We start from the raw sequence: 25,757 nt of genomic DNA on the forward strand, positions 1-25,757 counted from the left end.
TACTGTGGGCAATTGTAACACAAAGGTAAGTTTTTGTGTATCTAAACATATCTAACATAGAAAAGGTACAGTAAAAATATGGTATAAAGGATAAAAACCTGTTTAGGGCACTTACTTTGAATGGAGCTTGCAGGACTGGAAGTAGCTCTGGGTGAGTCAGTGAGTGAGTGGTGAGTGAATGTGAAGGCCTAGGGCATTACTGTACACCACTGTGGACTTTATAAATACTGTACACTTAGGCTACACTACATTCATAAAAACTAGTTTCCTCTCTTCAATAATAAATTAACCTTATCTTACTGCAACTTTTTTACTTTATAAACTTTTTTATATTTCTAAACTTTTGACTCTTTTGTAATAACATGTAGCTTAAAACAAAAACACACTGTACAGCTGTACTAAATATTCTCTTTCTTTATATCCTTATTCTATAAGCGTTTTTCTATTTTTTTAATTTTTATTTTTTTACTTTTTAAACTTTTATCTTAAAAACTAAGACATAAACACACGCATTAGCCTAGGCCTACACCGGGTCAGGATCATCGATATCACTGTCTTCCACCTCCACATCCTGTCATACTGGAAGGTCTTCAGGGGCAATAACACTCATGGAGCTGTCATCGCCTATGATTACAATGCCTTCTTCTGGAATACCTCCCAAAGGACCTGCCTGAGGCTCTTCTTGAGGAACTGTCACTCTTTTCAGAAATATGTCCATGGTGGTTTGCTTTGTTTGTTTCTTTTTTCATCATAGATTTGCTTGTAAGCAGATAATGTACCATGAACATTCCTCTCTATTAATGAAAACCTTTTGGTGTTGAGGTCTGTTTTCAAACTTTTTAAGGAGATTGTTGAGGTCTGCAAAAGCTTCTACCAAACCCTTCACTATGGGTTCTTCTCTTTCTTCTACAGTTTCCTTTTCTCTTGCCCCTTCTTCAGCTATGCTTTCCTGTTCCATTTCCAACAACTCCTCATTAGTCAATTCCTCAGGAACCACCTCTAGGAGCTCCTCAATGTCACCTGCATCCACAGTCAGATTAAAGTTGTTTGCCAACTCAACCATAGCCTTGTTGATTTTTGCAACCTCCTCATCCTTGGCAAATCTGTTGAAGTCATGAACAAACCTCTCGAGTAGCTTCTTTCAGATACCATTCATACAGCCCTTAGTGACATCACCCCAAGTCCAAGCAAGGTTCTTTTTTTTTTTTAAAGATTTTATTTATTTATTTTCCCCCCCAAAGCCCCAATAGATAGTTGTATGTCATAGCTGCACAGCCTTCTAGTTGCTGTATGTGGAACACGGCCCCAGCATGGCTGGAGAAGCGGTGCGTCGGTGCGCGCCCGGGATCCGAACCCGAGCCGCCAGTAGTGGAGCGCGCGCACTTAACCGCTAAGCCACAGGGCCGGCCTTCAAGCAAGGTTCTTAATGCAGTCATAGGTGTTGCAATTCTTCCAGAATTGCATCAGTGTCTTCTCAGTTCTTCTTCAGTTGCAGCAATAGCCTAGGCAAAGGTCCTCTTCAGGTAGTAGGCTTTAAAAGCTGCTATACCTCTTTGATCCATTTGGTTGGATCAAAGAGGTGGTGTTTGGAGGAGGAAACACCACTTTGATATTAGGATGAAGATCACCAATAAAAGGAGGATGTCAGGGAGCATTATCAACAATAAGTGAAATCTTGAAAGGTATGTTATTCTCCAAATTGTACTTCTCTATTTGGCTGGCATAGCAATTCAGGAGGCATCTTGGAAGAGGACCTGGGTCATCCATGACTTCTTTTTGCTCCTGTAGTACAAAGGCAGTGTGTGCTTATTGTTACGCTTAAAGGCCCTGAGGTTCTCACTGTGCCAGATTACAAAGGGTTTCAATCTGTAACCTGCAACATTGCAAGGCAAGACTGTTATCCTGTCCTTAAAAGTGTTGAAACCTGGCATTGACTTGGCCTCAGGCATCTGTTTCCAGAATAGGGAGATTTCATCCATATTGAATATTGGCTCTGCAAGTAATTTTCCTCCACAATCAGTTTATCTAGAGTTTCTAAAAATTCTTCAGCTGTCTTCACATCAGCACTTGCAGACTCACCACTCACTTTCACATTACGTGATGAATAAAGATTCTTGAATCATTTAAACCACACAGAACTAGCAATAATCTCAACACTGTTGTTGGGTACAGCTTTTTAGTTCAATATCGCAAACAAACTTTTTGCTTTGGCCCTGATGGTCATGGTGCTGAGACAGATACACTTCTGTGTCTAGTCTTCAATTCAGGTCATTACAAGTTTCTCCATGTTTCAGGCCGGCCCCGTGGCTTAGCGGTTAAGAGCACGCGCTCCACTGCTGGCGGCCCAGGTTTGGATCCCGGGCGCGCACCGACGCACCGCTTCTCCGGCCACGCTGGGGCCGCATCCCACATACAGCAACTAGAAGGATGTGCAACTATGACATACAACTATCTACTGGGGCTTTGGGGGATAGAAAGGAGGAGGATTGGCAATAGATGTTAGCTCAGAGCCGGTCTTCCTCAGCAAAAAGAGGAGGATTAGCACAGATGTTAGCTCAGGGCTGATCTCCCTCACAAAAAAAAAAAAAAAAAATCACCTAGCACTAGTCCAGGCCAATTTTTGGTGAAGAGCTTATGATATGTCTGATAGAAAGTTGCTCAATCCAATAAATAATACTAGTACTAGTAGATAGGTCATTCTTCCAAGTACATCGGTGTTAAACTAATTAGGTTTCCTTTGTCCCAGAGGTAAATAAGGTCACCAAGTCCAGCCATACAGGGTTACTTGCTTTTCCTAAATAAATAACACTGTTTCATGCCTCCCTACCTCTGAACATACTGCTCTCTCTCCTAGAAGGTATTTCCCTCCCTTCGTCAACTAACTACTACTTTTCCTCCAAAGTCACCTTCCCAGGAAGTTTTTTCCTGACCCCTAATTCGTGGTGCCTCATTTGTGTTCACTTATCCTGTATCAGGATATTTTTCACCCTGCACTGGAATAATGAACCAGACTACACATTCCTTGAGATCAGCAACCATGTCTTATTCAACTTTTTATCCTCCAAGATGCTCTAAGTATGGCATCTGGTACCTAAGCAGTGAGTACTCAGGGAATATTTGATGACTCAAACTCCAAACCCCCATTTTTTCTCAAACATGCTTACAGAATTTTTTTTTCAGGTTGTAGCCTAAAGGAACTGATTTCAGTTCCCTTGAGCAAAGTAGGGCTCTTTTAGTAAAATCGCTGAACTGCTAAAACCTTGGTCAAGCCACTTAGGGGATATTGAGGGTCTACCACATGGACCCTCATTCATTGGATACTGAGGGCACTGTGCTAAGCCCAGGAGTCCTGTTTCAAAGAGTTTATAATCTAGGGAGGAAGATAGGGATAGACAATTTACCTCTTACAGGAAATGTACAGTACATTCCTGGGCAGCATGAGACTTACAAATCAGAATACGTACAGTGTGCTGGAAATCAAGGAAGAAGTTACAGCTGACACTGCCCTAGTGAACTCCAACTGCTGAAGCTGTTGAATCAGGGAGGAGGATCCAGAGAAAAAAGACAAGAGTAGGTGGTATTTGACCTTGATTTTGAGAGATGAGCAGGACACTGATGTGTACATTGGGGGTTGTTAAAGAAAACCAGAGCTGAACAGTGGTGAAAGCAGTAAAAACAGATTTTATTCAGAACTATTGCAACAGGGGAATTGAGCCCAGTTCTATACTGAGGTCTCTTTTCCCCTGTTGCAATTGTTCCTGAATAAAATCTGTTTTTACTGCTTTCACCACTGTCCAGCTCGGATTTTCTTTATGGGAGAAGGAGGAGGTGATTCAGGGTATTTCAGACAGAGGCAAAAGAATGAACAAACGTGAAGAGGAGTAAAGCAACTTAGGGAAAAAGTAAGTAATCCGAAAAAAGTTGAGCAGTCAAGGAAAACAGGAATCGTCTGTAGCCAGAGTCTAGAGTAGTGTTGAGGAAGTGCTAGAAGATAAGGAAAAGTGGGCTTGTTTTAGTAGATTAGCTGAGCTGTTTGGTGATATTTAGAAAAGGAAATGTTTTTCTGTTTATTCCCTGGAGCTCAAATGGGAAAAGTTAAGTTTGAACAAGATTGTTTGGAAAGTTACTCCAAGAAGTTTGGACTTGATCCTCTGGAGCCAACCGGGAGTTTTCAGAGGGCTCTACAGCATTTTACAAAGATGTCTGTGGTCTCAATAGATGATAGGCTGGAGCCGCATGAAGCATCCCTTCTCCCGGCCTCAGTTTACTCATTTATAAAAAGAAAAGTGTTGAGTCTCTTGCCATTTTAGGTCCCTCCTAACCTTGACAACCCGCTTCCGAGCTACCTCTGCCTTCCTTCCACTACCTGGGCCCTGTGCCTCACCCCTCCTTCCTTCCGAGCTTGGTGCAGTTGCCACCGTCCCTATCTCCCGGCCTTACTGAGGTGCTTTCCGACCTGGAGGTCGGGAGGGGGGCCACGGCTCTGGAGTAAACGGAGTCTCTCCTCCGAGGCCCTTCGTCCGAGGCAGCAACACCTGGGTAGTGCCTAGAGTGGGCAGGGCGCGCTATGGAGCAGCGAGAAGTTTCCAAGCGCTTTTCCGTCCGAGATCCCTTGGGGCGGGGGCGGGGGAACGACGGGGTGCTGGTCGGCTGTCCGGGGAGGACGGCAGGAGCGCGTCCCCGGTTCCTGAAAGACAAAAGCCTGCGAGCGTCAGCAGCCACTAAGCTCCACCACCACTCTGCAGAACCTGGGGGCTGGCCTCGGACGGCCAATCAGCTCCTAGAGAAGCCCCGAGCCCGCTGCCCGATGGTCCACCTTGCAGGGGCTGGGGGGGGGGGGGGCAGCCGCACGGCTTCCTTGGAGAGCCCGCACGGCGCGCGCAGCGTCGGCGTCACGTGAGGCGGCCTGGGCCACGTGACCCGGCGGCCCCGGACCCTGTGCCACGCCTCCCGCTCCTCCCCTTCGAGACGCGGCTAGCTCGCGGTTCTCCGGCTCGCGAAGCTGCCCTCGGCGCTCCCAGCGGCTGGGCCTGGCCGGACGGCGCGCGGCAGTGGCTGGCCTCCCAGGTAGCCAGTGGGTTGCGAGCCCGAGCTCGCGGAGGCCGCTCTCGCGCCTGCCCTTCTGCTTGCTCCCCTACCCGGCGGGCCGGGCCGGCGTGCCCCGTTACTCCCGCTCCCTCCCTTCTTCCCTGCCTCCCTCCCTCCGGCTGCGGGCCCCGGGCCCCCGCTCCCCGGCCCGCGGGGCACTGCGTCCGGGCGGGTGAGGGGGCCGCTGGCCAGGCACCATTGGCACCTCAGCTGGCGTTTCTTCCGAGGAGGAGGGAAAGGGTGGGGAGAGGCTAGGGAAAGTTTTCCCTGCTCCCTCTCTTTTTTGAGCTGCACGGACGCGGTTTTGCTAACAGCTGAAGTCGGTCATTGCTCTAGGTGCTGTTTTGCTGAGAGACCTCCCCTCTGACTCTCCCCACCCTCGCTCGGCTCTTCCCAAGATCTTAGCATCTCCTCTCTCGCCTCCGGAGAGTAGTGGTGTCACAAACCATATTCTTTAGTTTCCCTTTCCTCCACAACAAAAGGGAGTTCACTTAGCAGGGGCCTTTATCCGGGAGTAGTGAGTGAAATGACATTTCTCTTGTCCTGCCTCGGATAAACTACCTGCTTTGTTTTATTTAAGATGACCATCGAGGCACACTCTGTTCTCGTCTCGTAAGTGGCTTTTTGTTTATATCTATTTGCATGTGAGACACTCTGAAGTCATCTGCTGCAGAACTCTTTGCAGCTGGGAATTGCAATTTTATAAAGCGATATTATAATCTTAAAAGAAAAAACATTCAAAGTCTTACTTGTCTTTCGCCTATTCTTTTTGTGGGGAGGATTAAAGCCCTTGGAGGCAAAAACCGGGTTCTGAGACTAGTGTGCGTTGTGAATTAGTAACATCAAAACATGAAGGTATATAATGCTGAAAGGAATGGCAGATTATGTTGTGCTTTAAACTTTAGATAAAGTATCCATTTGAAATGAGCACTGGTTGAATTTCATCTCCTTGAACTGCTTTTAGGGTTGAGTATGTAACTGTATATTTAGATTCTATTAATACGTATAGCAGTTAATCTGTGGGACTGATATCTTTTAATCCATTGTGTTAATCCCAGTCTGTTTATTAATACTTCTAGATAGGTCCTTTTTCTTCTACCGGCTAGTCTGTTTCTCTTGAAGAGGAAGGATATTAATCTTTAAAGAGATTTCTTCTACAGTGATTTTTATGTATGTGATCCAAATGATCAAGTTAGGGGAACTTCAGAATACAGCCATAAAAACCAAAGCAATCAAGTTTGCAACTTAAAAAAACTTCTTTTAAATTTTTTAAATTAAAGAGTGACTGTTATGTTCCAGCAAGAGCTTGGCTCCATCTTAATAATCAGTAGCTCAAGCTGGGAAGTCTGAGACAGTGTCCTCCTTTATTGGAAAGTCACAATGAGGCAGATGAAACTGAAGGGAGGTCAAAGACCTTCTTTTTATTAGTATACTATTCCTTCTGTGTGTACTACATTAAACAATAAGTCATACATGGGAAACAAAGTTTGGGCCCTCAAGGAGTCTAGAGTCCAGGCAGGGCATTAGGACACATTTTAAATATTCTGTGATTTAAAAAAAAAAATCTAAAAATGTTACATATTGTGTACATGTCGAGGAATGCAAAGGAGGTGTATGATGAATGTCGGCCGAGTTGAACCAGAATAGACTTCCTAGAGGAGGTCAGTTAATCCAATAATTATCTAAATCAATAATGTATTTGACCCACACTACGGACTTAATTAAAAAATTTTTTCCAAGTACATTAAGTCCACAATATAGACTTTTTTTAAAATTTTACAGGACTGAAAGAAAATTTAGAAAATACAGAAGCGTGAAGAAGAATATACCACACCTATAATTGTACCTACTATCTATAGATAACAGTTAATACATTACATTGGTGTCTAAGTACTTTTTATTATACAAATTTACTGGGTTCCTGTGTTCAGATAGTGAGATTTCAGATTGTAAGAGATACTGTGATGTCCATATCTGGTTCATTCCTGAGTCTAAGAGAGCCAATAGCAAAAGTTTGAGTGTTGAAGAACTTAGCCACGTCTGTTTGATTCTTGAATTTAGATAGAGTTTGGATAGCAAGAGTTCCGATAGCTAGGGATAGCTCTGTATTTTTTAGTATTAGATACACTTAAAAAAATGAGATTATATGGGCTGGCCCCATGGCTTAGCGGTTAAATGCGCGTGCTCCGCTACTGGTGGCCCGGGTTCAGATCCTGGGCGCTCAGGGACACGCTGCTTCTCCGGCCATGCTGAGGTCGCGTCCCACATACAGCAACTAGAAGGATGTGCAACTATGACATACAATTATCTACTGGGGCTTTGGGGGAAAAAAAAAAGGAGGAGGATTGGCAATAGATGCTAGCTCAGAGCCAGTCTTCCTCAGCAAAAAGAGGAGGATTAGCGTGGATGTTAGCTCAGGGCTGATCTTCCTCACACACACACACACACAAAAATTAGATTATACACATGCATACATAATCAATTGTGGTGTGAAATGACTTTGGGAGATGATGAATCCCAGCTGGGGAAGACTACACTCAGACCATTCCTGAAGGATCGTGTCTATATCCTTCCCACGATCTCAAAAAAGAAGGTTCCATGGCTTTTCTGAGATTAGCATTCCATGGGGGCAAAGGAATATCTTTGCAGAGGTAGTCTTTTTGATGCTTAAGAAAAAGTTCTAATTTTGGAAATAGACAAAGTCTGTCGCCTCTCTAGTGCTTTTCAATGCTGAGTCCAAATGGTATAGTGGAAACATCCAGTAAAGTTGTTTACAGCTGTGGTAGTGTGTTTTCAAAGATGACTGCCAGCCATTCCTCCCATCCCTGTCCTTGACTGCTCCTCCTCCATCAACAGATGGAGTCTGTTTCTGCTCCATTTGAGTTAGGCTGGCCTTGTGACTTGCTTTGAGCAATAGAATGTGGCAGAAGTGATGTCATGCCCAGTTCTGGGCATAGTCCTTGAGAGCATGGCAGCTTTAGCTTTCACTCGCTTGGAAGCCAATCAACATGTATAGAAGCTTGGGCCAGACCAGGTGGAGAAAGAGAGACCACCTGGAGTGGTCCAGGTACGTGAGTGAGGCTTGTTTCAAGCTCTAGTCCATGTCCCAGTGCCTGTGACCTCATGAGTAACCCCAGCTGAGTGCAGTCACAACACAGAATTGAGAGAAATAATAAATTGCTATTGTTTTAAGCTGCTGAGTTTTGAGATGGTATGTTACCCAGCAAAAGATAACTGAAAAAAACAGCATAGCACCTTGTGCCGTAGAACCCTTGGTATAAATCTGGTTCCCGTATATCAGTCCCAAGATGTGATCCCTGAGCACAGAATTATAGTCAACGTATGCAGTTGCATATGTTAATGATAAATCTTAAAATTAAATAAATCTTTACTTCATATTACATAGAGATGTACTTATTGAATTAATTAAACCAAAGACTGTGGCTTTATCTCATACCCTACAAGGTAACCAGTTAAGTCAAAAATCATTTTCTTTTGTGTAATTGGTTATTATTTGTATGTATGATTGTTATTATCAGTCTTAAGTTAGCAGTTAGTGATGTGAGTATCTGACATGTTTTAAAGAAGTTAACCCATTATTGAGATGATGGATGTGTGGTATTTCTTGCAGTTTGTCGTTTGATGAAGTTAGCGCCATGACTGTAAGTCCTTATGGTACAGAGGTGAGATCTGCTGCAGTGAATACATGTATGAGAGGTGCTTTGTTCTCAAGGGTCAAGGAGAGCAAATCTTATGTAAACTGTTATTTCTAATGTGTATGTTACAGGACTTTAAACAAACAAAACGATGGATTTTTCAGTAGCACATCTGTCATTGCCTTTAAATGAGAAAATCCTTTAGCAGCTTTCCATTCCAATTCTGTTAGATCGGTTTTTTTTTTTAAAAAGCTCTTTCTTGGAGAAGAAAATCTCACAGGTCAGTTGGGTACCTTTATAGACTTACGGTCTCCAGCTTCCAATGAGCTCTATCTTAGTGTCTTTTTAGGTTTCCCTGGTCAGTGCTTTTTCCTGTCCTCCCTGGTGGCTGCTTCAGATTTTTCCACCCTTGTTTTTTATTGCTCCAGTCCATTTTCTGTTGCTACCTCCCCTCTTACTCTCAACAGAAAGCCTTCCCTCTTTCTTCACAGGGACAAATAGGTGCCCTCAGAAGAGAATGTCCCCAGATGCAAATCAAAACCACAGTGAGATACCACTTCACACCCACGAGGATGGCTACAATACGAAAGACAGACAATAAGTATTGGTGGGGATATGGAGAAATTAGAGCCCTCATAAATTACTGGTGGAAATGAAAAATGCAGACTCTCATTAGCAGAGAAAGAGAAACACACACACATAGAGAAAAAAAAAGAAAGAAATTGCCTCCAGCTTAATGTACACATCTGCTTCAGATCCGATTCCCTGCTACTTTCTTAGAAACCTCATTTAGTTATGTCCTCTCCTCTATCTTTACTGGTTCCTTCCCATTAACGTTTAAACATTTTCAAGTCTCTAACATGTTTAAAGTAAAAAGATCACCCAAAATATATCCTCCAACTCCAATCCATTTTACAATTACTACCCTATTTCTCTTTTTTCCTTCACAGTCAAATTTCTTGAACAAGTTGTTTATGCTCGTCGTTTCCTCTTCGCTTTTCACACACTCCTCAAACTGCTGCAATCTGGCCTTGTCCACCCACAACTTCACTGAAACTCTTCTTGTTAAGGTCGCCAGTAATTCTCCTTGTTAAATCCAGTGGACATTTCTCAGTCCTTATCTTGTTAGCTCTCTCAGCAGCATTAGGCACTGATACAGCCTCCTTTGTGTGATGTTCGTGTCCCTCGGCTTCCATGACACTATGCTTCTGGTTTTCTTCTGTCTCTGCCTGTTCCTTCACAGTTTCTTCCATGGGGTTTCCATGTCTTTTTGCTCTTGGAGTTTCTTAGAGTTCTGTCCAGGATCCTCTTCTCTTAGCCCACACACTTTGCCCTGAGTGATCTCATGCTAGATTTCCAAATCTTCAATCCAGATCTCTTTCTTGAGCTTGAGCTTTATAAATTTATCTATTGGGCATGTCTACTTGGATATCCCACAGGTATCTAAAACTTAAAATGTCCACGGTAGGGGCCGGCCCGGTGGCGTAGTGGTTAAGTCTGCGTGCTCCGCTCCGGCTGCCCAGGTTTTGCAGGTTTGGATCCTGGGCGTGGACCTATGTACCACTTATCAAGCCATGCTGTGGCAAGCATCCCACATATAAAGTAGAGGAAGATGGGCATGGATCTTAGCTCAGGGCTAATCTTCCTCACCAAAAAAATAAATAAATAAAAACTAAAATGTCCAGAGTAGACCTCCTCATCTCCCCTGAACTTTCTGTGTTCTCTGTCATAGTGAGTAGCATTACAGTTCACTCAGTTACTTAAGCTGAGCATCTGGGTGTAATCCTTGGCTCTGCCTTTCCCTTATGCAGCTCCCCTCCTCCCAGAATCCTCTTGAGTCTATCTCTTGTCCAGTTTTCTCCAATTCCATTTCCCTGGTATAGGCTTCCATTCTTTCTTTCCTGGCTTACTGCATCCACCTTAGGCTCCCTCTAAGTACTCCTCCTTCATTCCCACCTAATCTCTACATGCAGCCAAAGTAATCTTTTACGAACATACTTCTGATCTTGGCACTTCCCTTCTTAAGATCTTTCAGTGATTACATGTTGCTCTTAGGATAAAGTCTAACCTTTTTGGCTACAGCCATGCTAACTTTCTTTCACCAGACTTTTACCTGGCATATATGTTCACTGTTCCAGGTACCTGCCTTCTCTTCAGGTAGTTGACAGTTCCCAATTCTGGTGCTTCCATAGCATCCGAACCTCCCCATCAGAGCACTGGCCACCCTGTGGTGAGCATCTATTAAGGTGTCTATACTCCTCCTCCCCACATAAGTTCTGCTGGGAGCCCCGGGTGGTTGTGGTGTTGGCTCTGTGTCCTGTTTACCCAGCGGAAATTCAGTGAACATTTATTGAATGAATATAGTATGGTTCTGTCTGTCTATTGCTGGACTTTTAGTTTGGCTTTAGGCCATCGTGGGTACAGTTGATACTTTTTATGCAGTGGAGACTAGTAATTGAAATCACTTTAGAAAGGTCCACTTAGGAAGGTTCATGATACCATAAATAGGCTTGAACTTGGGCCCCTCCATTCCAGCCTTGGAGTCATTAGAGAAATAAAATGAAGTATTATTGTGTTCTATCCATTTCTTTGACCTGTTGGCACATCTATTTTAATTGGTCTATTTTTTTTTCTTTTTCTCTTTTTGGTGAGGAAGATTGGCCATGAGCTAACATCTGTTGCCAATCTTCCTCTTTTTGCTGAGGAAGATTGTCCCTGAGCTAACATCTGTGCCCATCTTTCTCTATTTTGTATATGGGACGCCGCCACAGCATGGCTTGACAAGCGGTGCGTCAGTCCATGCCCGGCATCCGAACCCACGAACCCCTGGCCACTGAAGCAGAGTGCACGAACTTAACCACTGTGCCACCAGGCTGGCCGCTTATGTGGTCTATTTTGTGAAGCCTGTATGTTTGGTACAACAAAGAATGAAACTGTAAAAGGAAGTTATTTCTAATCATTAGGGTTTCTTTTCTGGTTTCCTTTTTTTGTGTGTGTGAGGAAGATTAGCCCTGAGCTAACATCTGTTATGTTGTGCCCATCTTCCTCCACTTTATATGGGAGGCTACCACAGCATGGCTTGACAAGCAGTGCATTGGTGCATGCCCAGGATCCGAACCCCAGGCCACCGCAGCACAGCGCACACACTTAACCTCTACGCCACTGGGCCTGCACGTTACGTGGTCTATTTTGTGAAGCCTGTATGTTTGGTGCAACAAAGAACGAAACTGTTAAAAGGAAGTTATTTCTAATCGTTAAGGTTTCTTTTCTGGTTTCCTTTCGAAAATAAAAGTATCTCATAAAAGGAATATTTTATAAGATCACAGTCAGCTTCACAACCCTGGATATTTTTTTTTTTTTGCTGCTAATCCTATTGCCACTTGGGTTGTTTGCTTTTCTAACCTGAGCACATGGCTTCAATAGGGTTATTTCTTCACTGACAATGAGCTATCAGTTTCCCTATGTCCCAGAATTGCCTAAAGGTGTGCAATGAAATGAAAGCCACCCTTTGGATGATGGGGCTAAAGAATTGCTTCCAGAGGCAATATTGCAAATTGTGCTTCAAGTCAAGTAACTTATTGGTGGTTGGGAAGTGACAATTGTCCTCTTAAATGAGTGATGAATTTGAACAAAACTAATGAGGCAAAGGGCAGTCACAGTGAGTGTTAGGAAATTCAGAAACAGCAGTCATGCTGTTTTTAAATGAAGGTAGGAGGATTACCTTGTCACCTGTACAGCTGCATCTCTATGAAATATGGCATAAACTCTTTTGGAGCTACATTTTTAGAGTCTCTTAGTCTTTATGGAATTTGTCAAGTATTCAGGACATGCTTTCCCTTTCATTCTTGTAGTATGGTAAACTTGCAGAAAAGAGAAGTAGATGACAGCTGTTCTAGCAGCTGGGGCAGTAACAGCATCAGTGAGTGTCTCAGCAAATCTCTGAAACTTTGCTTCTTTGTAGTACTTATACCATAGAATAGGTGAAATAGTTTTAAAGTCTATTTTTATTTAAAATTTTTTGAGGCTGATTCTATCTTAGAGGCTTGTCTGGACCTGGGAAATATATTTGGTATCTAAATCAGAGTTGTAGTGGACTCAGAGAACTCAGTCTTAAAAAAACTCATCAGAATAAATATGGAAATTGATAAGAGTAACATTTCACTCTTCCATAACTTAAGAGGTTTTTTGAATTGGTTTTACTGTAGTTTAGGTGTATGACATAGCAAATTGTAAAGTTGTACCCCAAAAGTTTACCCCAAACCCTAGAACTCGTGTATTTGAAAGTTTTCCTAGAATTGAAATGTAATGTACTCAAAAATAGAGAAAAGATGGCCACACCCTTAAATCTTTTGTGCCCAAAAGGGAACTTCCATTGATGAAAAAGGAAGAAGGCTATGAAAAACGCTTGTTCCTGCAGGAAACTGGATGATCTTCACTGAGGAAGTGTGTACTAGAATACTGAGAATCTGATTTATGGGATTTCATATAACAGTTTTCTGGGATATATAATTTTTGTATAGTTGTAACTGTTGTGCACATATTTTTTTTTCCATGTACACATTAACACTTATCACATGGACTATATATTTGCATGTTGTATCCCATTGTTTGCTTAGTTATTCCACTTATGTTTGCATTCTAGGTTTCCACTTACTAGGATCTGACATTGTATTACTCTTTATGAGTTCCCCCAGCATTCTTGGTATGTGGGGTCATTGTCAGAAAAAGAATTAATATATGTTATCTTTTTTTTTTTAATTTTTTAAAAATTTTTTTGTGAGGAAGATGAGCCCTGAGCTAACATCCATGCTAATCCTCTTCTTTTTGCTGAGGAAGACCGGCTCTGAGCTAACATCTGTTGCCAATCTTCCTCCTTTTTTTTTTTTTTTTTCCCCAAAGCCCCAGCAGATAGTTGTATGTCACAGCTGCACATCCTTCTAGTTGCTGTGTGTGGGACGCGGCCTCAGCATGGCCGGAGAAGCGGTGTGTCGGTGCGCGCCCGGGATCCAAACCCGGGCCGCCAGTAGCGGAGTGCGGGCACTTAACCGCTAAGCCACGGGGCCGGCCCCAATATATGTTATTATTTTGTTCACTTTATCATACAGTAGTCCTTTTTTTTTGTAAGACATCTTAGACTTTATCAGTAGCTCATTAACCATAAATAAATTCCTATTGTAAGGCAGCTTAGCAACTTAAACTGATAGCTAAAATAATCACCCATCCAGTTTATGAAAACAGAGAAACTTCTATTAGGGATCTTCAGTGCACATGTAAGTGCTTTAATTTAATTAAAGTTTTTTTGCAATTTAAAAAAATCATTTTTCATAGTTGACATTGCTATTTCAAATAGTCTAAACCCGGCTATGGCTTGTATGCTGAAGAACGTATAGGCCATTTTAAATGGATTGTTCCAACAATCAGAGTCCTTCCTGTTTCCTGTGACAACATTAGCTGCCACAATAAAGAATAATACAAGCTCACTTCATGCCCCAAGAATGACACCAGATGAAGAGTCATAATCTTGGTGCTAACCAGTTCTGCAGGGTTGCTCACTCTATTCTGACCTCTTTTCCTTAGCACGCCTTTAGGTCAGCAGAAGACAGGTCCAGAGGTATAAAGTTGCGTTGGTGGCATCAGTCTCCTTTGTGCCAAATACATCTGGTTAGAATGGGGAGGTTGAGGTCTGTGTGGAAGCCACATGCTTGCTTATATATAAGTCTACTCTAAATTTCTAATATTGTTTAATATTTGGACCATTATTTCATCAAAAACAAAGTTTTCTTGTACTATTTTCTCCATTTCCTGTTGTTTTTTAAATTCTGTAAACATACTCAAATATATTTTTGCTAAATCGGTAAAACAAGACCTTCCTCCCACCCTCCCTTATTATTTGGTTCCTTGTCGTCCTTAGTGCTGTGGAGTGGATTCCGACTGCTGGTGACCCTGTGCACAGCAGAGCAGAACCCTGCCTGGTCTTTTTGCACCCTCTCACCCTCCGGTGGGATATCAGACAGTGCTCTGCTGCTATTCATAGGGTTTTCATGGCCTATTTTTTCGGAAGTGGGTGGCCAGGTCTTTCTTCCTAGTCTCTCTTAGTCTAGAAGCTCTGCTGAAACCTCTCTACCGTGAGTGACCCTGCTTGGTATTTGAAATACTGGGGGCATAGCTTTCAGCATCACAGTAACATGCAGCCGCCACAATATGACAGCCAACAGATGGGTGGTGTGGTTTCCTGATCGGGAAGCACACCCAGGCGGTGGTGGTGAGAGCATGGAATCTTAATCACTAGACCACCAGGGCTGGCTACTATGTTCCTAGGGGAAGGGAAAATAAATGTGTCCTCTTCTAAAGGAATCAAAAAATTGGTTGCTATATTACTCCTTTAGTCTTCGAGTTATAAATGTAGACTTCTAAAATTGGAAGATCTGTGTTTGTCTTCTTGACTGAATTTGCTTTCAGAGTGTAAAATAAAATAAGCTTTTCTTCCCCATGCCACAAACTCTCTGAGGGACAGTGCCAGTCACTAGGAAAAGCCATCTCAGGGAATGGGATATTGATACATAGTATTAGTGGACACAGAATAAGTCCATGGGAATATAGGATGTATTTTCAAGTGCCAAAGAAAATCTAAAGAGCCAGGTGGGTTGGCGTATTATCCTCTGAGGGTGTTAAACTCTTTTCCAACCTCTGCTTACATTTCTCTTTTCTGCTCTTCTGTTCTTCCTTTATCTCCATACAGCAAAATAAACCATTGATTCACCTACTCATGCACAATTGTGATAATTCAGACTGAACATATCATTGCTATTTATGAGAAAGTATTTCCTAAATAAAAGAATGGATTAAAAAAAGTTTACAAAAAACCACTATCTTACTGAAGCACTTCAGAAGTAACTATTTAGTATAGCTGACATGCTTGTTACAACTCTTTTTTGTGTGTGAGGAGGATGGGCTCTGAGCTAACATCTGTGCCCATCTTCCCCTATTTTGTATGTGGGATGCCACCACAGCATGACTTGAGCAGTGCGTAGTTCCGTGCTGGGGATCTGAACCTGCGAACCCCAGGCCGCCAAAGCAGAGTGCACGAACTTAACCACTACGCCACTGGGCCAGCCCCTTGTTACAACTCATTTTTATGATTATCAGTCAAGCCCTGGAAGGACTGGTCATCATAGCTATTACTTTGTCTAGTTTGATTAGCTGTGTGTGTTAGAAAGTTCTAAGAAGGCTATATTTCTTTTAGAAATGTTCCATTCAGAATTTCCCTATTCTGAACTTGCCTTCCCAAGACAGAATTAATGAATTATGATTGTACTTTTCCAAAAATATTTTTTAGGACTGAAACCTTTCTACATTTAATTTTTAAAAATATATCTTTGAGGGGGCCGGCCCGGTGGCGCAAGCGGTTAAGTGCGCGCGCTCCGCTGCGGCGGCCCGGGGTTCGCTGGTTCGGATCCCGGGCGCGCATCGACGCACTGCTTGGTAAGCCATGCTGTGGCGGAGTCCCATATAAAGTGGAGGAAGATAGGCACAGATGTTAGCCCAGGGCCGTCTTCCTCAGCAAAAAAAAGAGGAGGATTGGCGGATGCTAGCTCAAGGCTGATCTCCTCACAAAAAAAAATAAATAAATAAAAAAAATATATATATCTTTGAGTTTATTAATGCAGGCTTGATGTAAGCCTATGGGATCATAATTTGATTTTTAAAAATTGTAGTAAAATATACATAACGTAAAATTTACCACTTTAAAAACCATTTCTAGGTATATAGTTTAGTGACATTAAGTACATTCACATTGTTGTGCAACTGTCACTACTGTTCATCTCCAGAACTTTCTCATCATCCCAAACTGAAACTCTGTATCCACTGAACAATAGCTCTCCATACTCATCTGCCGCCTAGTCTCTGGCAGCGACCATTCTACTTTGTGTCGCTATGATTTGACTAGTCTAGGTACCTCATGTAAGTGGAATCATACAAGTTTTGTTCTTTTGTGTCTGGCTTATTTCACTTGCCATAATGTCTTCCAGGTTCATCCCTGTTGTAGCATACGTCAGAAATTCATTTCTTTTTAGGCCGAATAATATTCCATTGTGTGTAGATACCACATTTTGTTTATCCATGTGTCTGTTGATAGATGTTTAGGTGTTCCACCTTTTGCCTGTTGTGAATAATGTTGCTATGAACATGGGTTTACAACTATCTAGTCAAGTCCCTGCTTTCAATTCTTTTGGATATGTACTAGAAGTGGAATTGCCAGATCATACAGTAATTCTATGTTTAATCTTTTGAGGAACTGCCATAATGTTTTCCACATTGGCTGCACCATTTTACATTCCTACTTTCTACATTTCATTTTATATTAATAATTCATTTTACAAATTTGTCTGAAACACTCTGCAACCCTAGGTTGTGAATTTAAGGTAAGAATACCTCTTAAAACTTTTCACAGCTTACAGGGTAAACATAATTCAAATAATCAAGCTTTTATTTTCATTTAAAATATTTGTTTATTTTTGATCACAAAGTATTTGTTTTAGAAATTTGGAATATATTTAAACAATACAAAGAAAGGAAACATCACCTCTAATCTCTCCGGAGAAATACATTTTGGTGTGTATATGTATAGCCTTTTTTCTGTATATATTATACTTTAAAAAATTGTAATCATATAGTACATATTATTTTATAGCATAGCTATGCCTTACAGGGTACATTTGTTTTTTGTGGAGTTTATTTGTTTTTGTTTTGCTTTTAATTTGGGAATAAGCACATAGTTTAGCTTTTTGTTAGCATCTTCCCTCGGGATGCTTTATTTGATGGATGCATTGTAACATGGGAAGGAAAAGCATTGGGTTACCTTCTTTAAGATCCTTAGTGAATAACTGCTGAATACTTACCAAAGTAAAGGCCTATCCAAGATGGCCTAGGTGGAGCAGGCCGTTTGAAGATTCTTCCCAATTAGTGGTGCCTCCTCAATACGTTAATAGAATATCTTCACATATTACCCTTTGAAACATCTAAAATTTTTTGCAACCTCTAGAATAAGGATTTCAGTGAAATGTAGTTGAACTATTTATATTCCTTTAAAGTGAAATCCATACAATTAGAACAAAACTGTAAATACTTTAGGCAAGTTTAGTAGATGTCCTAAGACATCAGAGCTGTCCTAACTCATACCGCTCTTCTTGTGATAGATCCTTATATTTCTGAGTCAGCCACAGGTTCTTAACTCTGATATAGACTTCATAACAGATTAAATGCTAGTTAATTTTTAGTGATTCCACCTGCTTTAGCTTTTTGGATTAGTAGTATACATATATACTTTATAATTTTGTGATAGAGGGTCCAACATTGTCTGTGAAATTGATAGAATTATGATGCTTAGTGTGATTTTCTTAATAGTAGCAATAGTGCAACTGCCCTGAGGAAAATGGGTAATTAAATATCTCACCACAGTAATCTAATTGTGATGATGATGGTGGCAATTTTGAGTTAATTAGAAAATTTTAGTGGTATTTACATTTACATTTATATTTATATCGTGCTGCCTTAGTAAAGATGTGCCACATGCCCAAGCTCAGGACTCCGGTCTGTTTTTCTGTATTGCACAGAGCACATACCGGGTTTTAATACAACCACAGAACCTCTCAGAGAACCTTGCCTGAATTCTGAGGCTATCCTTTTCATGTCATCAGCTGCCCAGATTGAGTAGAGTCTGCTGAAGACATACTTTAGCCTTAGCAGTCTAGAGCCCAAGGATGTACCTTGTGCTCACACACTCTTGTGAGCTCCCTGAGGACAAAGGGCATGTTTGGTCTCCAGGGCCTGCCTCCCAAAGGTTTTGGAAGAATGAATGAATGAATGACACTCGTGAGGTTTAACTGGGCAAATCTAGACAGAGCCATATTGAGGAACACATTTTTTTTTGGAAGCACTTTTTGTATTTGAAGCATTTTAAAAACAGATGCTGGTGTATATTTATGAGGCAAGATAAAGTCAGAAGGAAGTAATGTTGGACAAGTTTAGCCATTGAAGATCCAGGACTGATGTTCTCTGTAAGAATCAGAGGAATGGGAGTTGAATCCTGACTATGCCACTTACTGCTCTGTGACCTTGGGAAGTCATTTCACCTTTGAACCTCATTCCTCATCTGCTAAGAATGGATTATGATTTCTTCCTTCCAAGAGTGTTGTGAAAATTAAATGAAATAATGTATGTGAAGCTCCCTAACAGTGTCTACAACAAAGCAAGTTCTCAATCATTGTTCGTTTCCTCCTTCCTCCTCTTTGTTTGTTTTGCCGGATTGTGTTGCTAGGAGTAGTTACTTGCTTGGCTAACATTACAGCCCTTCTTGTTCTCATGCATTCAGAAATCCCCCATTCTTCATTACGTCTTGAACATGCAATTACAGAACATGTTTTTACAGAACAGCTTTTTGGGAAACCCAGGCTCAGAAAACTAAGTAGCATGTCACACAGATTGGTTAAAAGTAAACCTGGGACTAAATCACAGGCCTCAGGACCCTCAGTCCTTTCCATTCTGCCAGGGCTGTTGGTGATGCTTTCTGCTTTTGTGATGGGTGTGTACATGGATGATGTATGACCTGGTTTTTATATTAACTCTTTGTAATTAATTACAAGTCTTTGGAGAAATATGTTGTAAAATAAAGTTTCAAGTAGTTTGGCAATGGGGGTAACTCAGTTCGTGTAATAAGCCATCATTATGAAAGTCAGCTTGATTTTTCAGGAGGTTACCAACCCTCGGGGCAGAGTTGCCTGTACTTGATTAATGACTTTAGAATAATTGTACTGCTCTCTGGAAATTGTATGATTTTGAATGGTAATATCCCTTTGTGTTGTAATTTTAAAGGTGGTGAATCATATTTTTAGCTAATTCTTTTTATCCCCCTATTTATTTATTTAAAAGGTAATTGTATATTACATAAAATATTGCATTTTGAAAACTAACTTTTACGTGGTTCATATTCTAGGAAACTATGCTTCTGGATTGTCTTGGAAGTTATCTACCTGTTTATAGGCCTTCACACTGTTTCACTTCTTGGGACTCCTTTCCCTGTCTGTTTTGTAAGAGGCACAAGGCAGGCCATCTGTGGGGCAGGCATCCTTTTAAATGTTATGTAAAAGGATGATGTGTGGGCTCTTAAACATATGAGACTGAGAGGCGAAGAGTGCGCCTGCTGCCTCCGGTTGTGTGGCTTCAGGTCCTGACTCTGCCACTTACTAGTTTGAGCAAGTTCTTAAAATCCCTGTGCCTCTATTTCCTTGTCTGTAAAGTGAGGATTAAATGAATTAATAAATGTAAAATACTTGGAACAGTGCTTGGCACATAGTGCTCAAGAAGTGTTAGTTGTTGTTGTTGCTGTGATTGTGATTATTTTTTTAAATGATGCCCAAGCTCACTCATTATAAGAGAAATTCAAGTTTAAACAATACTGACACACCATAATATTACACTGTGTGGTAACGTACATTGATGGTTATTTTATATATTGTTACTATGTCAGTAGAGGACAATTTGAAATAGCTATTCCAGGTAACATAGCTGTTAGACTTTGACCCGGCAATTCCATTTTTAGGAATTTATCTTAGAAATTTATGTATAAAAAAAGACATGTATATACAATAATACATGCAAACAATAATTGCAGTATTGTTCATGTTAGCATAAAGACTGGAAATGACTTAAATGTCTCTCAGTGGAAACAGGTAAAGTGTTAAAGAGATGTAATGGAATGCTATATAGTACCATTGAAAAGAAATGAAGTTAGGTCTACATGTGCTCATATAGAATGATTTCCAAGATGTACTGTTAAGCGGGGGGAAAAAAGCTTCCACACATACATACATATAATGCTGTAAGTATACACTATGTCTGGAAGGAATTAGAAACAACTGCTAACAGTGGTTGCTTTTGAGGAGAGGGATGGTACTGAGACTTACTTTCCTATACCCTTTTGTACCACTTGAAACAAAAATTTTTAACATGTTTATGTATTAGTTTTTACCCTACTCCAAATCCTTTACCTGTTACCCCCAACACACCACCCCCCCACACACCCGTGCAAGCACATTTTTCACAACATTCAATTGTTATTCCAGGAGTCTGGCTGTGCCGTGATAGGGAATAGCCTGTCCTGATGGTGTTTAACGCTCATTGAATATGTGGTGTGATACTTGGGACATAGCAGGCACCTGATCCTTGTCGTCCAAGTTGGTGCTGATGGGAAAAAATCTCCCTGGATGGTGGAAACTGAGGCCTTGGCTAAGTATGCCCAAGCCCGAGGCTTGCTCTACAGATGCTATCAGAGGTGCTGGAGACAGAAAGACCTGGGTCTTGAGCCTGCCTTTCTTGGCTATTTTTAGAGGTATGAGAAGAAGGTGAGTGGGAAGGAACTTGAAGAGTTCTGTACCTCGTTAGGAAACCCTGGTTGTATTTATCAGCTGTTTGGTTCTATTTCAGTTTCCAGAGGTGAGAGCCAGAATGGAAACTCACTTGGCACGATTAGGGTTTTGTGCTTATGCAACCCCCTGGAATTTCTAGAAATACTTGTTAACCCGAGAAGAATTGGAGCCATGGCAAGGATTCTTTGTGTAAAACTCCTTAAACGGATCAAGTTTAGAGTTTTATGGAAATTTATACATATCTCTACTTTTTATAAGGTACTAGTTAAGCTGATTGCTACTTGCATGAAGGCTGTAGTCATCAGCTCTAACACCAAGATTGGGGTCAATTGTCTTGTTCATATGATAACTTTTCTCAACGTGAAATGTCTGCATATATGTAGAAAATGTGGACATATAAATTAGGACCAGACTATAATACTTTCTTTTATGGTTTCATCTAGTAAGTCTTAGGCTAGTGCTTCTTAATATTTTTGCCACTCTAGACTATCTGAGGGATGTCCCATTCCCATGATTAAACAGCGGCTCAGTGTGGCAGTGATTTTGTACAAGGGATGGGGGTCTTCCAGTGCATCCTGGGGTTGGTAGTGGGAGAGTGGGGAGGTAGAGGTAGTGATTCTGATTTTTATAACACACACACTCCTAGTTGAGAATTAACTGTCTTAGATAGGCTAGTATTGTAACCTTTAACTTTATCTCAGTACCGTGGGGAAAAAAATACCTGATGGGAGACCCTGGTTTCAACCAGTTAGCATGTCTTCTCTCCATTTTCTGCTGTCTGGTTGCATATGAGCATGTATGTACCAGGTAAGCACTGGTAAGTAGGCAAGACAAACAGCTGGTTCTAGCAAGTTGTTCCTCCCATTACAGGAGAAGGCCCGGGTGTGAAGGTGGAGGAAGGATTGGACACGTTGCCGGGGAAAGTGAGCAATCCATTTAACCAAAGGTAGGTAGTTTATTCTGGAATTAGCTTTTGTTTTCTTTTATTAACAGTGTCTTTTTTGTTTTTGTTTTTGTTTTTAGTTTAGTGGTTATTTAAGTTTTTTCTTGGAATACTTTTTGTTTGTTACAGCAGAGATGTCGGCTTATTTATAGGAATTACTTGAAGCCAGAGTCATGGTGGATGTAGGAAAGTGGCCAATCTTCACTCTGCTCTCACCTCAAGAAATTGCATCTATTCGGAAAGCATGTGTCTTTGGCACCTCAGCCAACGAAGCACTCTACGTTACTGACAATGATGAGGTAAGAGATCGCTCAAAACCCGGAGTTTAATTTTAAGGCTTATTTGGAGGTTGAGCTTTAAAGTGTGTAGTCTGAAGCCTGAGAAAAGGTGGAGGATAAAGAGAAGCTGAAGACTGTGTCTTGGATAGAATTTGTCTTTCCTTTCAGTTTCTCCATTTAATACCCTTCGACCCCTACTACTCTTTGAGTTTCGTAGTATAGCCAAATATTCTAAAACTCAAGAAATGTCAGCAGAGGCTGAATTTTTTTTAACAACCATATCAGTCTTTTTCTACCTACTGAGCTGTCACACTGAACTTCAGAGTGGGGAAGGTAGCCTTTGTGTAACTTTAGGCCCAATGACTCAGACAGAACTGTTTGTTTTCTAGGTCTTTGTATTTGGACTGAACTATAGTAACTGTCTAGGAACTGGAGATAACCAGAGTACACTTATACCCAAAAAGCTAGAAGCCTTGTGTGGAAAGAAGATTAAAAGCCTTAGTTATGGCAGTGGACCACATGTTCTTCTCAGCACTGAAGGTAAAGAGGGAACAAGTCCAGCTTTTCAGTTTGTGGGAAATGGAGCAGTTCATTCTAAGCTAAGGGGAGGTAGGGAGGTATCAAGTAATTAATTTCGAATGGTTTGTTTCTTAATTTCTGAGGGGAAGTATACAAAGCAGGTAAAAGTTAAATTCAGGCGAACTCGGGAACAGCCATAGGATGACTTGCAAAGTAAGCAAACTTCTAAGGTTTTAGACAATTTATGGAAAGCTGTGTAAGATTACATATAATATAGCAAACGAAGTGGTCCTTTGGCCTAATTTTTCAGTGGATTTGTGGTAGCAAGGCAACTTTCAGGTTTTACTTGGTATGTTTTTATAAACACAGATGATACTGATTTTCCTTCTTTTTTTTTTTTTTGTGAGGAAGATTAGCCCTGAGCTAACATGCTAACATCCGATGCCAATCCTCCTCTTTTTTTGCTGAGGAAGATTGTCCCTGGGCTAACATCTGTGCCCGTCTTCCTCTACTTTATATGGGACACCGCCACAGCATGGCTTGACAAGCGGTGCCTTGGTACATGCCTGGGATCCGAACCTGCGAACCCTGGGCCGCTGAAGCGGAGCGTGCGCGCCTAACTGCTATGCCACCGGGCCAGCCCCTGGTTTTTCTTTCTATGTGTAGTTTCTGAATCTTGAATTCAAGAGGTCTTAGTTTATTCCCTGGCATCATGTGGGTGCCATATGGAAAGAGTGTGGGATAGATTCTTCTCCTTTTTCTCTCTGCCTCCCTAAGGTCACTAAAGGAGGAGACCATACATTCTTTGATAATTTATCTGCACTGTGGGCAACCAGAACTCGCTGAGAATCTGTTCTATATAAGCTAAGTTCTTCCCTTTATATTTCAGGCCTAGTAGCTCTTGCTCTCTCTCTAGCAGAGGTCCTCAGCTTTTTATTGCTAATCCTTTAGGGTGGCATTTGGGAGACAGTTTGTTTCTCTGCTTTTCTGTCTTAGACTGAGGAATCACAGCTTCCTTGGATGTTGCCATAAGTCTTAGTGTTGAGCTTTTTAATTGCCTTTAACTCATAGCTGAATCCACTCTAAGTTCTCTGCGTCTTTCTCAAGCTATGAGATCCAGATCTGAGCGTGATCATCTGGTAAGAGTATAACTGGTATCGAGCATAATGAGGTGATTATCTCACTTTGAGTTGTGTAGCCATGCCTTCTGAAGTCACACTGGCTCTTTCAGGCACTTACTACTTTGCTGACTGGTTCAGCTTGTCATCCATTGTGTCCTAATGATTTAATTTTTCCTAACACATCAATTTTAACTAGTCATTGATTTCTGACCATAGAGAACTGAGGCAGAGCCGGCCCCGTGGCTTAGCGGTTAAGTGCGAACCCTCCGCTTCTGGCGGTCCAGGTTCGGATCCCGGGCACGCACCGACGCACCGCTTCTCCAGCCATGCTGAGGCCGCATCCCACATACAGCAACTAGAAGGATGTGCAACTATGACATACAGCTATCTACTGGGGCTTTGGGGAAAAAAAGGAGGAGGATTGGCAATAGATGTTAGCTCAGAGCTGCTCTTCCTCAGCAAAAAAAAAAAAAAAGAAAAAAAAGAGGAGGATGAGCATGGATGTTAGCTCAGGGCTGATCTTCCTCACAAAAAAAAAAACTGAGGCAGTTTTTTAGAGAAAACATATACATTCAGATTATTGTTTTTTTTCAAAGTGGTGACCTTAGTAAATTATAACTCTTCTTTTGGGATTATTTTCAGAGTCTAGATCATATAGTTTTAACTATCTTGAGTGTTACAATTAAGATATAGTTGTAAATAAAGATAAAACATAAAAATATAAATGCAAATAAGTGGTTGTCTTGGGATATTTTTCTTTTTGTTTTTAATTCAATTTCGATTGTCATAATACATTTTACACAATATACATTAAACATGCTATACACTATGTATCATATGTATGTATAATATGTATATTATTATGTATGTATATTCTTGTGTATTATATATGTATTACAATCAAATAGTTTTAAAATAATTTAACACTTTAAAGCATCAAATAGTATATGACTTTTAGTAAAAAACAGAAGGACCTCTGCCTCACCCCTCCTCACTCTTAGAAATTACTCTTCAGAAGGAAAACTTTTAACTTCTTCAAATGTGTCTTCTGATATTTAATCTTACATTTTTTAATTAACATGCTTCTACTGCTATTTCTGAATTTTCAATATTAGGTCTTTATCCTTGACTTTTTATAATGGCAGATGGAATTTAGCTCTCTTTCCTCTATCTTCCCTCCCCTTATCCTTTCAATATGATCATATCACCATTTGGGTTAAATCAATATTTAGTGTTTACATTTTTAGGACTTGGTGCGTATTATCTGTAGGTGAGCCATCTCACTTCTTGTACAACTGTTTGTTTCCCTGAGGTTCATTTACTTTTCTATACGTGTATCGTGAATGTATGTCCAGACTCTTCTATAGTGCAGTATTGTTGCTTCTCAGCCCATCTGAGCATATCAGATCATCTCTGGAGCCCTCTGACCTGCTCGACCCTGGCCTGGTCACTCTAGGCCTACTGCAGAGCTGTGTGCCTAGAACTTCATTTCACCATCATTCTTGGAAATCCTTTCACCTTTGTCCTTTCTGGATTCCCTATTTTTTGTGTCCTATGTCTTCCTCCCTGGATTATACCCTCATTTGGGTGAAACACGTTCTCTAATAGCTTCCCAAGGAAGGGGGTGTGAGAGAAATCTTTGAGACACAGTCTTAAAATGTCTTTATGTTACCCATGCAATTGATCAGTGATTTGGCTGGGCTTAGAATTCCTGATTGGAAATCGTA

At 41.2% G+C, this 25,757-nt stretch overlaps 1 protein-coding gene across 5 annotated transcripts in view; it reads left to right on the plus strand.

The window, feature by feature from the left end:
• The first annotated feature begins 4,990 nt into the window (after positions 1–4,990).
• Positions 4,991–25,757, plus strand: part of RCBTB1 (RCC1 and BTB domain containing protein 1) — a 52,086-nt gene continuing 31,319 nt past the window's right edge. For 3 of the 5 annotated variants that reach the window (XR_009221184.1, XM_058548137.1, XM_058548140.1), the window contains exons 1-4: positions 4,991–5,067; positions 22,040–22,115; positions 22,242–22,411; positions 22,780–22,930. Coding sequence is in view for 4 of the 5 variants with exons in the window: in XM_058548137.1 (XP_058404120.1) it covers positions 22,286–22,411; positions 22,780–22,930 (277 nt within the window). In the remaining variant the exon portion in view is untranslated. The remainder of the gene's footprint in view (positions 5,068–22,039; positions 22,116–22,241; positions 22,412–22,779; positions 22,931–25,757) is intronic. The other 2 variants (XM_058548138.1, XM_058548139.1) reach the window with 2 other exon arrangements.

The sequence above is a fragment of the Diceros bicornis genome, chromosome 9, assembly GCF_020826845.1.
Source record: "Diceros bicornis minor isolate mBicDic1 chromosome 9, mDicBic1.mat.cur, whole genome shotgun sequence".
In the NCBI taxonomy this organism is placed as follows: Eukaryota; Metazoa; Chordata; class Mammalia; order Perissodactyla; family Rhinocerotidae; genus Diceros; species Diceros bicornis.